Source organism: Schizophyllum commune (assembly GCF_000143185.2).
Source record: "Schizophyllum commune H4-8 unplaced genomic scaffold SCHCOscaffold_3, whole genome shotgun sequence".
NCBI lineage: Eukaryota > Fungi > Basidiomycota > Agaricomycetes > Agaricales > Schizophyllaceae > Schizophyllum > Schizophyllum commune.
The window spans coordinates 1,630,360-1,644,748 of NW_026089540.1; the positions used below are offsets into that span (position 1 = coordinate 1,630,360).

The following is a 14,389-nucleotide window of genomic DNA, read 5'->3' on the forward strand; positions in this document are numbered from 1 at the left end:
GCGTTCTTGCCGCGCGTTCTCCTCCTCTTCACGCCTCCCCTTCACGGCCCATCTCACGGTTCCCCCCACTTTCCCCACCTTTTCACATTCTTGGTGTATCTTCTGAATCTCCAAAAGCCCACAAATCTCCCGCCGTCTCACATACACAACCTCCGCCGCCTCCATCATGTCCGCCCTCATTCAAGTACTTCAGAAGGAAGGCCTGGCCGGTATTCTCGACACCTCGAAGCCCTCGCTCGCGCTGGCATTGGCAGCGATCGCGTTCAACCCGACGGCGTGGAACATCGTGGCAAGGAATGGTGAGTGGGGGAGCGTGCCAGGCATACCTAATGAGCGCGCGCGCGTGTCTTCGACGCGAACGCCTTCCTCATTCATGCTTGGCGCACTTCGGGAGTATGTATCACAGCCTGTACTCACTCGCGCTCTCAGAGTACCGCAACAAGACGATCACCCGCATTTTCGGCGGGAACGCGAAGGCGGGGTGCTACTTCCTGGCGCTCATGATCTTCTCGTTCGGGATGTTGAGGGACTCGCTGTGAGTAGGAACTCCCTCTCGACCTCGTCCCCATGTTCCCTTCCTCTCTCTCTCCATCTTCCTTCCCTCCCCCGAATCCTCCTCCCTTCTTCCCCTTCCCTCTCCTCCCTCGCCCTCTTCGTACCTCCCCACACCCCACTAACGCTGCCACCCAGCTACCAACGCGCCCTCGCCGATCAACCGCGCGTCCCCCTCCTCCCCGAGCCCCTCAATCTCATTGTCCCCGCCGCCCTGGCCGGCCTCGGCCAGCTCTTCGTCGTCACCTCGACCTGGGCGCTCGGCATCACCGGTACCTTCCTGGGCGACTACTTCGGGATCCTCATGGACCACCGGGTGGAGGGCTTCCCGTTCAATGTGCTGCGGGATCCTATGTATGTGGGGAGCACGATGTGCTTTGCGGCGGGTGCGCTATGGTGAGTGGGCTGTCTCTTTGGCGAATGGAGGGGGTTTGCCGGTTGCAGGGTCGGACTGAAGATGGTTCAACAGGTATGAGCGCCCGGCGGGACTCCTCATCACGGCGTACGTGTACATTGTCTACTTGATTGCGCTGCGGTTTGAGGGGTGCGTTGTTCAAACTCACTTGCTAAAGATGCGATACTGACAAGCCCATTTCCTAGCCCCTTCACCGACATGATCTACTCCAAGCGCGCGGAAAAGAAGTCGTTGTAGAGTGTATCTGGGCTGCTTACCGAGGGCGCGTTGGGGCTATTGCCCCAGGGGGGAAAATTGGAGGGTGTTCACAGGACGACACGAAAACACGACTTGACGATCCGTAACGTCGAGACGACCTGACGACTGACTACGATAGACGGATCTCAACTATCCGCGCGTAGAGATGGGATAAAGTACAGTAATGGATGTATAATGAGATTTCAACATCTGCTAATAAGACAGGCTATTGGGATAGATATGCGTTCGGATTCCAAACGAAGCGAGTTTGCTGATTTGAGCTGAAGTATGCGAGCTGGCTGAGCTATTTGGGTATCCTACAAGTAGAGGCTGCAATGCTTTCCTTATCTAGGCCAACATGGTCTGTCAATTGGAGGAACATTAGGCAAGAATGCGAAGACAGCAGGAACTGTTTGACGCGGAGGACATTATCCGCATTAGGCAGGCCTTGTATTTCTTCCACGTGTCCCGATCGCGATCAACGGCGCCTAAACTTTCCCCTGCTCACCACGTCTAGTGATCCCCTTCACATTCTGCCCCTTCCCCCCTTTCTCCCTCCTTTAACAGTACCTTAGGTACTGAGTATATTAGACCATGGGCCACCTCCGCGAACGCTACAACGCGAAGGCCCGCCAGTCGAGCGTGGGGGGAAAGAAGAAGGCGAAGCGCGCAAGAGGCGCCGCTGAGGCCGACGCCCTCGCCGACACTAATGCCGACATTGTCACCCCGAAGACAGACGAGGAGAAGGAGCGGGAGAGGAAGGAGCGGATGAAGGAGCAGCTGATCGCCGAGTCCGACTCGAAGTGGAACGCGAAGAAGAAGAAGCGGTTGGAGAAGTATATCGTGCGTGGCCCGTTCTGCTCCAGCGAGGCGTATACTTGTGGTACACTGGATTGCATACTGAAGATTTGCTTCAGGACAAGAAACTCAAGCAGGAAGAGCGCGTGCATTTGTTTGAGAAGCTTGCGTGCGTGTTCTCGTCTCTGCTTTGCCCATCATCGCGTCCTCCTGTCCTTCTTTCCCATCCCCTCCGTCCTCTCCATCAGCATGCTCTTCCATGCATAACCCGTCTGCTAACACAAGCTCCCCAGCAAATCCCAATCCGAAGTCTCCAACGTCCTCCAACTCCAATCTTCCGCCACTCTTGGGACCCGCAAACCCATCACGCACGAGGACGTACTTGCGCAGGAAGAGGACAAGGAGGTCCGGCGCGCATTTGACAGCCGGCCAGGGAAGCGGAGGAGGCTTGATGGCCCAGCGGAGAGCGGGGACCTGAGTAGCAGCGAGGACGAGGATGTGGGGATGGACGGGAGCGTACCGATGCGCGCCGCCAGGTCGCGATCAAGTTCGCCTCAACCCATCATCGTCGAAGACCAGCCGTTCCAGCCACAGCGGAGTGTAGCCCAACATGAGCCCGTCGTGGGCGGCGCGCTGCAGCGGAATGCGGACGGAACACCGGTGGCGCCGATCGTGAAGAAGCGGGGGACGAAGGTGCGTAGGCTGCTTTCCATGCGCATATATGCTGCTTGTTCTCTACCATCATCATTGCAACATCACTCATCGTTGTCACCCACACATAAACGCAAACGCTGCATACCCCCATATACCGAGCCCTCACTGACGCCCTCACCAGACGAAATTCCAGTCGTGGCGGCACACAGGGCGCAAGTCCGTCCCCGCTCAGCAAGAGGACTCGGACTCCTCGTTCGACAGCTCGGACTCGGCGTTCGACTCGGACGAGGATGAGGAAGGCGATCTAAGCGAGGACGATGGGCGCGTAGCTGCAGAAGAGGGTGGGGACGACGACGACGAGGAAGGTGATTCCGAGGACGAGAGCTCAGAAGACGACGAACCCGCACCTCCGCCCAAACGCAAGAGCCTCGGCTTCAAAGCGTGGGCGACGCAGCAATTGAACGCGGCGAAGGGATACACTGCGCCTACCGATGCCTCGGGCGCCAACCACACCGCCGAACCCCCTGCGTCCACCGACCCCGCGCACAACGACACGACACCTCCCCCACCCCCCAAGAAACGCAAGCGCGGCGGCCCACAGGAGAAGATTGGGCCTCTGGGCGAAGAGCTGGTGCTCCCGGCGACGTCCTTCGCGGCACAGTTCCCCTCAGCATCAGCGAACCCGTTCAAGATGTCGGCTATCACCGAGCCAGCGCCTTTCACGTCGACTTCTCAGCCCTCCGCCTCATCCCAACCCATCTCAACATCCCAACCTACATCAACATCAGCCCCCCAATCCCTCCCCGCCAGATTCGTCCCCGTTACCCGGCCGTCCGACGTACAAGAGGCGCGCCTGCAGCTGCCCGTCGTTGCGGAGGAGCAGCCGATCATGGAGGCGATACGGCTGCATCCGGTGGTCGTGCTGTGTGGTGAGACGGGAAGTGGGAAGACGACTCAGGTGAGTCTGGCCGTCATTCACGTGTGCAGAATAGCGGGGTGTATGCACAGAAGGATGGGATATATGCGCGTCTCTAGGCTTGTTTGTACGTATCGGCGCGTCAACGAGTGCATATATGCACTCGAGATGCATCGCAAGCATTTAAAAACGCATAGGTGCACTACACATATATTCAGCTTTGCTCTGGCCAAATCATCGTTTCCCTATCTTAACCTTCTCTCCAGGTCCCCCAATTCCTCTATGAGGCCGGCTTCGGCGCCCCCGACAGCGAGAACCCGGGCATGATCGGCGTCACGCAACCCCGACGAGTTGCTGCCATGGCTATGGCGCGCCGCGTTGCGCATGAGTTGGGCGTAGGGGTTGCGGATGTGGGTGAAGAGGAGGAAGATGCACCAAGTCCAAGGAAATCGAAGAAGTTGAAATCCAAGTCCACCGCCTCTTCATCCATGAACGACAAGCTGGGTGCACCTATCGCTTACCAAATTCGCTACGCTGGAACAGCCGGCCCAGCGACGCGCATCAAGTTTATGACCGATGGTGTCCTGCTGCGCGAGCTCGCGATAGACTTCCTCCTCACCAAGTACTCGGTCATCATCATCGATGAGGCGCACGAACGGAGCATGAACACCGATATCTTGATCGGCGTACTCAGTCGAGTGGTGCGATTGCGCGAGGAGATGTGGAAGGAAGGAAGGGAAGGGGCGAAAGTAAGTTCACTTGCCCATCGTTCTCAACGAATGAGTGAACTGACGAACGATCACGTCTCTCCAGCCCCTCCGCCTCATCATCATGTCCGCCACGCTGCGCGTCTCCGACTTCGCCGCCAACACTACCCTCTTCCCCTCCCCGCCCCCCGTCATCAGCATTCCCGCTCGCCAGCACCCGGTCACCGTGCACTTTGCGCGGCGCACGCAGTCCGACTACGTCTCCGAGGCCATCAAGAAGGTGGTGAAGATTCATGCGCGGCTGCCGCCCGGAGGCGTGCTGGTGTTTCTAACGGGGCAGAGCGAGATTGTAGGTGTGGCGAGGAGGCTGGAGGCGAGGTATGGGAGGAGGGCGGTGGAAGAGAGGAGGGCAAGGAAGGCAGGGGGAAAGCCTTCGCGGGCGAAAGAGGACGAAAGGTTCAAGGAGATTCCGGAGGAGGGTACGAGTGCGGCGCAAGGTGAGGGAAATCGAGTGATCATCCCAGGCCCTTGGTACTGAATTGCATGCAGCGGACGTTGAAGCTGAAAACGTCGACTTGGGAAATACCCACGAGGATCTCGCCGCGGATGTCGACGGCGACGGAGATCAAGACATGGACCCTGACGCGCTAGACACAGACGACGAAGACGAACTCGATGCCGAGCTCGGCCTCAACGCAGACGAATGTGATGGTGCGTTCATTTCGCTGGTCATCATGGTGCATGCTTATAGTCCCTCCAGTACCCATGCATATCGTCCCCCTCTACGCCCTCCTCCCCTCCGCACGCCAAATGGAGGTCTTCAAGCCGCCTCCACCAGGCACTCGCCTCGTCGTTCTCGCCACTAACGTCGCTGAGACCTCGCTTACCATTCCCAACATCCGCTACGTCGTCGACACCGGCCGCGCCAAGGAGCGCCGTTACGACCCCGCCTCCGGCGTCCAGTCCTTCCCTATCTCCTGGATATCGAAGGCTTCCGCGGCACAGCGAGCCGGTCGTGCAGGACGTACGGGGCCTGGACATTGTTACCGCCTGTACTCGAGCGCGCTGTTCGAGAACCACTTTGACGAGTTTGGCGAGCCGGAGGTGCTGCGGGCGCCCGTCGACGGGCTCGTGCTGCAGATGAAGGCCATGCACATCGACACGGTCGCAGGCTTTCCGTTCCCAACGCCGCCAGATCGGCTCGCTCTGGCGCGCGCGGAACGCGTGCTGGCGAGGCTGGGGGCGCTGTCGAGTGGTACAGGTTCTGGCGAGGGCCGGATTACGGAGCTCGGGCGCACGATGGCGCTGTTCCCGCTGACACCAAGGTTCGCGAGGATGCTGGCGAGCGGTGGGCAGCACGGGTGCATGCCGTATGTGATCTGTCTGGTGTCGGCCCTGTCGGTTGGCGATCCGTTCTTGAGGGAAGAAGGGCTTCTGCAGGATGATGAGGAAGACGCGGACGAGGGGAAGGAGCTCACGCACCTCTCGAGCGCAGCGGCGAAGGCGAAGGAGGTCAGGCGGTTGAGGCGGAAGGCGTTCTTTGAGAAGCAACATGTGAGTTTTGCCATGATTGATGTTGAGTTACGGCTGATCATCCCACAGATTTACGGCGCTTTGGGAGACTTCACGAGTGACCTATTCAAGGTCCTCTCCGTCGTTGGGGCCTACGAATACGCAGGCGGAGGCCACAAGTTTTGCACCGACAACTTCGTACGACCAAAGGCCATGGAAGAAATCCACAAGCTCCGCTCGCAGCTCAGTCACATCGTCCAGAACGATTTCCCCGACATCGACGTTGGCTTCGTAGCCAAGCTCAAGCCACCTAGTGACAAGCAGCTTAAGGTCCTCCGCCAGCTTCTCGCCGCGGGCTTCATCGACCAGGTCGCCGTGCGCAAGGATCGCCTCGACAGTGCGTCCTCGGGAGGCACGCAGTATACGAACTGCCGGGGCGTGCCGTATAGGGCCATCGGGATTGAGGAGGATGTGTTCATACACCCGTCGTCGGTGGTGCATGACCATCGGCCGCCTGAGTATGTTGTGTTCAACGAGGTCGTGCGGACGTCGAAGATTTGGTTGAAGGGTGTGTATCCTCGTCTCCTCATCTACCGTCAAACGGTCTTTCTAATCTCTCGCTCAGGCATCACCGTCGTCAACCCCGCCTGGTTGGCCTCCATCGGCAAAGGCTCGATGTGCACATACTCCAAGCCCAAGAAGAACCGGGCCGGCGAAGACGTGGTCATCCCGCACTTCGGCCCAGATGGCTGGGAGCTACCACCCGTCAAGGCATCGTTAGTAGCATCATAGCGAGGCTAAGCTTACTCGCCACTGTTAGAAGCATTAGGACCATCATAGCAAGGTGTACAGTAGCCTCCTCTAAGTTAGGGTGAATGTTGTATGACTATGGATACAGGGATGTGCATGCTGGAAACGAAAGCGAGTGCGAGGGAGGTGTATGCAAGAAATAAACGCAAGATGCAAGAGTTATCATCCGTTCTTCCTCTGGACCTGTATGCGTTCGTCAGACCCACAGTCGCAGGGATAGGACTGTTCACTCACGTTCTTCGGCATGAACAGGCTGGGGCCGCCTTTCTTCTTTTTCGCTGGCGGCTTATGAGGTGGTGCGCCACTGTCTCTTCGTTTCTCTCCTGCTCTGGGCGGCGCGGGAGGGGCATAATTCTGAGCTGGTGGTGCTGCTGAAGACGAGGAGGAAGCGATAGGCTGGTCGTCTATCTTGTCTTTCCTGGAGGTGGGCTTGGCAGCTGCCTCCGCAAGGTCCTTCTTGCTCGACGACTTTTTCAGCGCCGTCGGAGTCATAAGGTTGGCAGGTGGCGGGGCAGAGGCTGCATTCTGCGATGTCACGCGAGATCGTGGCGCCGCCTTCTTGGTCGGTGTCTTCGGGACAGAGGTCTGTGTGATAGGTGCGGTAAAGTACGACACGTCGACCTGCAGAAAATGTTCAGCTGAGCTTCCGACCGTAGGTAGAAAGTTTCGTACGTCGGTCATGAGCTTACGCTCATTTGCGTCTGCGACGATCTGTTTCCACGTCTCGTCGCTCCGCGAGAGGGTATCGGCATGTCCAAGTATGAACAGCGACGACTTCGCACGCGTCAGTGCGACGTTCATGCGACGAGTGTCTGTACGACTGTGTCAGCTGATCATCGGGGCTCCAAGCAAGTTATAGTGCTTACCAGACATGAAACCGATATTCGTCGTCCCAGTACCCGCCCTCACACAAGAGAATATGATCACATCCTTCTCCTGACCCTGGAAGCCGTCCACAGTATTGAAAGCGATCTTCTTCGTAATATCCCGCCCAAATCGATTCTCGAACCGACGCCGCAGCTCGACGATCTGGCCCTTGTACCCCGCGATGATGCCCACCTTCGCCGCGAAGTCCCCAGAAGAGCCGAACTGCGTGACAAGGCGGGAGTACAAGGCGACGGCAACCTCGCACTCCGCTATGTTCTTTGAAGACTTGGCACCTGCGCGGTCCTCGACACCTCGGAAGACGTTGAAGAAGCGATATGCGCCGAACTTGGGGTCGAATTGCCATGGTTGCTTCGTCTTTGCCTCCATATCAGGGCCGTCCTTCAGCCTGGAGTCGTAGAACACCTTGCTAGGCAAGGCGCTGATAGAGGGATGCATGCGGTATTGGATGCTAAACAAGACGATTAGCAGAGTACGCAAACGAAGACGGATGCGATCTCACCTCAGCAGGTTGACTGCGTTCGGCGACTGGCGTTGCAAGCGGACGAATAAGGATTGGTTGTACCGGAACTTTGTCGCCTGGACAACCATGAATATGTATGTGAAGGCAATGATGCGACGAGCCCACCTGCATGGAAATGACCGTAGGTGGAAGCTGCTTTTCATCTCCGACTAAGACGCAGTGTGAGCACGAAAACTTGAAAGGAATTAACGAGCTCAGCTCGATAGCCTGAGCCGCCTCGTCGATGATGATCATCTGGAACTCCGACTCGTTCAAGGACTCGTGGCCCGCGCCAGACAGCGTAGAGCAAACGACATGAGCCTCCTCGAGAACATCACGTCGCGCTTTCCGCCTGCTCGCATCCATCGTCCTGCGGTTGTTCTTCTGCACCTCCTTCATCTGGTCGACCTGCTTCGACACCTGATGGCGACGCGACTTTAGCATCCTCAGCTCATCCGACAGCGTCTGCGCGCGCGCAGAGTTGTCCACGATCTGTGCCAGCTCCTTCTGCTTCGCATTTATCTCGTGTTTGGCCGCGTTGAGCTCCCTAAAGAGGCTGGAGAGTTCGCCCTCGACGTTCTCCGTGTTGGTCGTGCTGACGTTGAGCTTCTTGTCCGCCAGGGTGTCAAGGGTGATATCCTTGACGGCGTCACCGATGGCTTTCTCCGCGCCTATGCGTACAACGTTCAGCTTGCCGGCGACAGCGGCAGGTGAGCACTTCAAACGGAATGCGACTTCGTCGATAGCAGCGTTACTCGGAGCACACAGCAAAATACGCGGCTGGTTCGGGTCATTCTCCATGGGTCGAGTGATGCGGCGGTTGGCCTCGTACAGGTATGCGGAGACAAGCCCGCAGATCGTCGAGGTCTTGCCCGTACCAGGTGGACTGCAATGCATATATAGCGATCAATCGTGAGGCTGGAAAATGCACTTACCCTTGGATAAGCGAGAAACCCTTGGTGTGAATTGACTTCGTAATCGCGACAGCCTGTGGCTCGTTGACGGAGTACTTCTCTTGCATACGCTGGACCTCAGAGGCGCTGATGCTAGGACTGTTGTCGAGATTTGGCCGAAGGATGTTCCCAGGAAGGTCGTAGTATGGCACTTGCACCAGAGCGGTATACTCACGGTGTATGGTGGACAGGCTGACATTGTCAGAGCGCGTGCGCACCATTCATAACCATCACTCACCTCATGACTTTCGACATCTCCCAGGCCGTGCCATTCTCCGGCTTGACGCCCGCTGCACCCGAACATCGCAAAGTCGCTATCATGTTGCTTGCCGGCGTCACTGAAGACTGAACTTTCGCCAGTAGGGGCTGTCGGGTATCGACCTTACGAAGCAGCACAATATCTGTCTCCGCGAGATAGAATTCGCGCATATCCTCCGCCCGCGTAATCGTCACCTCCAGGTCGATCCACCGATCTGTATACGCCCTCGAAGAAATCGTGCAAGGCAGATTCTCCGTGACCATGACATCGTTCTTCGACTGCTGCAGCTGCGCCCAGCACTCGAATAAGAGCAGCGGCGAGAAAACGCGATCGTAGTGCTGGAAGTTGTCGAACCGATCTGGCACGGGCTGCAACCTCCCCTCGAAACCAGGCGGCTGGTCGCCCATGTGGTCATAGTCCCAGGACAGCAGCTCTGCATGCAGGCGCGAGAAGTCTGGCGGACTGGCGCGCATTGCGCGACGACGATCCTCTTCCCCACGGCGTAGCTTGCGCTCGATGTGGCCGTCAATTTGTGGCACGTCCAGGAGCTTTATTCCACGCGGCTCGGGCTTCTTTATCGGCTGGCGCCTACGCTCGGCCTTGACCAGGTCTCTCATACCGTCATCGTCGTCGTCGCTATCATCTTCTTCGGTGACAGGCGCAGACGAGGTCGAGGCCGCGCGTCCCTCATCCTTCCGGCGGAAGTGCAAGTTCTTGAGCGCCGCCTTGGGTTGTTGCTCGACGGCACCCGCACGCCGCATCTTGGGCATAGGCACATCCTCGTCGATCTTCTTCTGCTCCTCCTCGCTGAAGCGATGCGAAACCTTCGCCTTCTTCGCAGGAGGCTGCACGGTCGACGGCGCCGGACGCGCGAGCGGCTTGGACGGTTTCGGAGGCGCAGATGTACTGGGCTTCGTGTCGCGCGAGATAAACCCAGTGAGGCGGGACTGCCCCTTCTTGGCGGGCTTCGCTGGTGCTGGTGCTGGCGACGGTTTCTTCGGCGGCTCGACAATCTCCACCTCCTCCTCGTCGAACGCCGCCAGACTGTCCTGCAGCTGCTTCAGGCGCACATTGTTTAGCCTCGTCTCCCCATTCCTTAGCTCCCTCTCCGACATCCCCGCTCGCTTCGCTGGATCGCGCGCGTTGAGTGCATCCCGCACGAAATGGTCTAGCTTCTGCCTGGTCTCCTCCTCCGGACGCACGTCCGCGCTTTCGAACATCGATAGCAAGGACTGCAGGAACGAGAACGTCTGGTGCAGCAGCTCCTCGTCCGTCAGCCGCAGCCACTTGGTTAGGTCGAGCAGCACGGGCTGCATGTCCTGCAGCATCTTCTGCCCTATTTTGGCTTTGAACTTCCTGTCCGCGGCCTTCGCTTCCTTGTCCGTGGTCTTCGCGTCTTTGTCCGCCGCAGCAGCGCCCTCAAAGGTCTCCCTCTGCGCGATCATGTCCCGCCCAAAGATGAGCGCATCGCGCATCCACTCCGTCATCGCATCGTTCTCGAACCACCGCGCCCACGTCGGCGTCCGGCGGAAGATATACTTCAGCGACCCCGCCATGCCCTCCCACAGTTTCGGAATATCGCGGCGCAGGCTATGACTTGAAGCCGGTGCGTAGGATGTGGAACGCAGAAGGCCGCCAGGCGACTCGCACAGCACCTCGATGATGTCGGTGAAGCAGCGCACGAGCATTTTCGCCAGACTACACGCCTCGGGTGGTTTGTTCACGAATGACATGAACATCTCGAGGTGCCGGAGCGCGCCTGAGAATGCCGGGTCGGGAAGCTCTTTAAAGAGGGCGCGGAAGCACTCCGAGCGTACGTCAACATCGAACGCCACGCCAACGAGGTCTTTCGCGCCGGTGTGCAGCACCTCAACGGGGGACATCATCAAGGAGACGACGCGCTGCGTGATGCTCTCACGCCGTAGGAGACCGAGGGCGGCGGATGCGCTGTTGTCCTCGACATATCGCCCCAGTGCGCCGGAGATGCAATCGTGCATGACTTGGAGCGACCTCGACACGTCCTCGAGGGCCACCTTTGGTGAAGCCGAGTCCGTCGGCCTAGTCGCAGTAAACACCTCCTGGTACGCCTTCTTCGTCGGGATGTCCACATGCGCAATCTCGTACGCGATAGTGAGCAGCTCCGCGAAGGCGTCCTGATCGCGACTATCCACGGCCTGACAGATGGTCTTCCACAACATTTCGCGAGAGGTATGCTTGACTATGACCGTCTTCACAGGTATCTTCCTGCTGACCTCCGCAAGCGCGTGATACACCCCGTCGAACGCAGCCAGCACGGTCCGCGCGTCCACTTTCACTGCGCTGAACAAAAGCGACCGCGAAGTCTTGCGCGCCAACGCCCACTTATCGTTGTTGAAGCTTGGGGCGAAGGCGACTTGGGAGAGCTTGGCGACATGAATATCAATCGCAGACGCAACTGCCGCTGCGTGCGTCTGCGAATGTCTTCGCACTAGCTTCTCAAGGATCTACCAATTTCGATCAGTACTAGGCTTGTAGTCAAGATAGCCATAGTTGACTGCCTAGCTCCCTCACCTGTGCTGCTATCGCGATGGTTGCCGGTGCGGAGTCCTGGAACCTCGGATGCTGCAGCTCTTCGCACAGCAAGCCAGCCATCTTCGCAATAACCTCTCCATATACAGGGGTCGGCTCAACAGTGACAAGGAACGGCTGATACCACTTGATGTACGGACCGGCGGCCTCCCTCGAAGTCGAGAGCGCCTTCGACATGCCCTCGACGTACGCGGGGTTGTCCTTGATCGAGTCGAAGATGACTTGCGGGTACTCCGGGCCCTCGCCTTGCCATATCTTCTCCTTCAGGCGGCCGAGGAGCAGGATGAAGGTGTTGAGAACGAGGTGGAGGTCTGTGCGTGCAAAATATGCGCATGTAGTCAGTAAGATACGGCGCATATAGTCGAGGAAGTAGATACCAACGTGGCCCATTGTCTGACAAGTGACCGAGGACTGTTCGTCGGATGTCCACGCGTAGGCGTAGGTGGTGCAGGAGAAGCTCGGGGTCCATCAAGGCGACGATCTTCAGTATGCCGCTCCAATATACTTCGATGTCCGATCGTATAGGCGCCGCCGGTTCGCCCTGGCTCGAGCTCGCGGAGTCGCTCGCGAGCGCCCTAAAGATGGTCTCCGCCACGGAAGTATGAGCAAATGTGAGGCTATCCGGCGGTATGGGCTTGTGCTTGAGAGCCGAGTAGCGCTCCTCCGCCCATTCGCGCAGTGCAGCGTTCTCGTCTACAAGTAGCGCCAGCATGCCGGCTGGGAGCGGGTCCGTTGGCCACTTATCGAGGGGTATAGACGCATGGCATTTCTCTAGAGCGGCGCGTATCCTTGGATCGCGGAAGACGACAAGATTGGCCACCATCCTGTACGTGAGGCCGATGGGGACGCCATATAACGTGGGTGAGGCGACTACATTCTGGCCGTTGAGGATGTTGCGCTGACAGAGCTCTGATATGACGTTGGATAGCTCCCAGCCCTCCAGTAGCGTGAAGAAGTTGACCAGGGTATCCGGGGGGAAGCTTGACATATAGCTAGTCGCACTCAGTCAGAACAATAGACGCCGACGAAAGGGCATGCCACGCACATCGAACGCGCCCGCGTCTTCGCAATCTCTACCCCCAGCGCACATTGCACACACTCGTTGACACATAGGCTGTACTGCGCCTTCCATGTCTCCACCAAAGGGCTATTGTACGCGAACAGCCTGATCAAGAATGTCGCGGCTTCGCTGAGGGTCTCCGACGCCTGCGAGCAGAACCAGTGTATCTGAGAGGGTTCGGACGGTCCTGTCTTGACTACAAGGCCGAATATGGCGCCAAGGACGGTATCGCTGGGTTTGTTGTATTTCGCGGGTTCGGCTCGAACGTCCGCGAGGAGGTTGGCTATCTCGCCATCGGCCATGTAATAGCTGGCAGAGAACGTCTGAAGGGAGGAAAAGGTAGCGTTCTAGAGACTGGAAGGAGCTGAGGGGAGGAGGGGAGGAGGACAAGACGAGCCTGAGCCTGAGCCGGCGGGTCTAATGACCGTCGCGGACGCGTCTGATGGCGGTCACTGATGCGCGTCACACCGATCGCGAAAGCCTGGACATTGCCACGATCACGGGGTCGATGTTGAACTTTGAGTATGTGTCCAGTAAGTAGTCCAATGAATCTGGTTCGGGGCCCTTCTTGGGATTGAGACAAGGCAGCTACGAATCACTCAGAATGACTTAGCTACATTGCCCATACCGAGCAAGCATACGATGCACCTAATGGAAAAGCACATAGCGAAAAATTCGAGCCTTTCCGGAAGACTCAGCACCGCTCAACGTGGTGTACAATGCTCATTTTCCGTCACAGTCGGGCGTCCATTGCGCGTAATGCGCAATTGTCCCGCCACCATCCGGATCATCTCGTCCTGTGTTTGAGTTTCCTCAGACGCAGGGTTGGACACCCTTGAAGTGGTGCGCGACGCCCATACCCTGCACCGCAAAGCGCATGGGAGCTGGGACAGCCCGCTGTCCGTAGAGCAATGCCGCCTGTCGAGCGCCCAGCGCCTCTGGAGGAGAATGCGCCGGCGGGGTGCGCCTATGCGCAGATAGGACGACCGCGAAAGCGCTACCTCGCAGTATAAAGGGATCAGCGAAGAGCCGCCCGATATAGCCCAAAGTATCGCAGAGTATGCATGCCGAGCTGAGCTGATAGCTGAGCCAGGCATGCACGAGTTCCACCGCCGCCTGCAACGACATCGGGTCATGCGAAGCGGTAATGGGGAACGATCGGTCGTCCTAGAATCTGCGCCGCGTTCTCAGGGAACGCGCGCACTGGGCCACGACGAGCGAGCGCGCGCCGTGGAGTGAGGAAGCGCCCACCTCCGCTGACGAGCTTATATACAGCGCGCGGACTTCTCCGACCAGTTATCGAGATTGAAAGAAGATGAAGAACCTTAGCCAAGCGCCGAGTACCCAAGAAGAAGCAGCGAAGGCTTGCCGCTCATCGTCAGTTGACCCATCAGTTATCATTGTACTTGGCGTACTGGCTGAGAATGCCGTTGATGTTGAGGGTGAGGCATATCTTGCACGCCACCGTGCTTGGCTGAAAGCTTCAAGTTGAGCGAGATGAATAAATCGTATACCGGAGCGACCTCTCGATGAGCAACGCAGTCTCTTATCGCGCAGAATG

At 58.2% G+C, this 14,389-nt stretch overlaps 4 protein-coding genes across 4 annotated transcripts; 2 read left to right on the top strand and 2 right to left on the bottom strand.

The window, feature by feature from the left end:
- Positions 1-18: 18 nt before the first annotated feature.
- SCHCODRAFT_02615011 (phospholipid methyltransferase) lies at positions 19-1,443 on the top strand. Its single transcript, XM_003033765.2, has 5 exons — positions 19-299; positions 430-535; positions 691-948; positions 1,022-1,096; positions 1,153-1,443. The coding sequence occupies exons 1-5, from the start codon at positions 167-169 to the stop codon at positions 1,202-1,204; spliced, it is 624 nt and encodes a 207-aa protein (XP_003033811.1). The 5' UTR covers positions 19-166; the 3' UTR covers positions 1,205-1,443.
- A 355-nt stretch (positions 1,444-1,798) lies between these two features.
- Positions 1,799-6,583, top strand: SCHCODRAFT_02664293 (P-loop containing nucleoside triphosphate hydrolase protein; the record flags this gene model as incomplete). The annotated part of the gene is made up of 10 exons (XM_003033766.2): positions 1,799-2,047; positions 2,122-2,171; positions 2,296-2,695; positions 2,838-3,614; positions 3,839-4,321; positions 4,386-4,776; positions 4,829-4,990; positions 5,040-5,833; positions 5,882-6,359; positions 6,417-6,583. The coding sequence occupies 10 exons, from the start codon at positions 1,799-1,801 to the stop codon at positions 6,581-6,583; spliced, it is 3,951 nt and encodes a 1,316-aa protein (XP_003033812.1).
- Positions 6,584-6,763: 180 nt separating this feature from the next.
- On the bottom strand, positions 6,764-13,130 carry SCHCODRAFT_01200004 (uncharacterized protein; the record flags this gene model as incomplete). The annotated part of the gene is made up of 11 exons (XM_050341225.1): positions 6,764-6,784; positions 6,836-7,222; positions 7,274-7,413; positions 7,468-7,937; positions 7,989-8,065; positions 8,115-8,874; positions 8,924-9,133; positions 9,180-11,683; positions 11,751-12,079; positions 12,150-12,760; positions 12,814-13,130. The coding sequence occupies 11 exons, from the start codon at positions 13,128-13,130 to the stop codon at positions 6,764-6,766; spliced, it is 5,826 nt and encodes a 1,941-aa protein (XP_050201655.1).
- Positions 13,131-13,216: 86 nt separating this feature from the next.
- Positions 13,217-14,098, bottom strand: SCHCODRAFT_02192509 (uncharacterized protein). The gene has a single exon (XM_003034344.2). It carries the CDS (start codon positions 13,962-13,964, stop codon positions 13,533-13,535), a length of 432 nt encoding a protein of 143 aa, XP_003034390.1. The 5' UTR covers positions 13,965-14,098; the 3' UTR covers positions 13,217-13,532.
- Between the last annotated feature and the right edge of the window lie 291 nt (positions 14,099-14,389).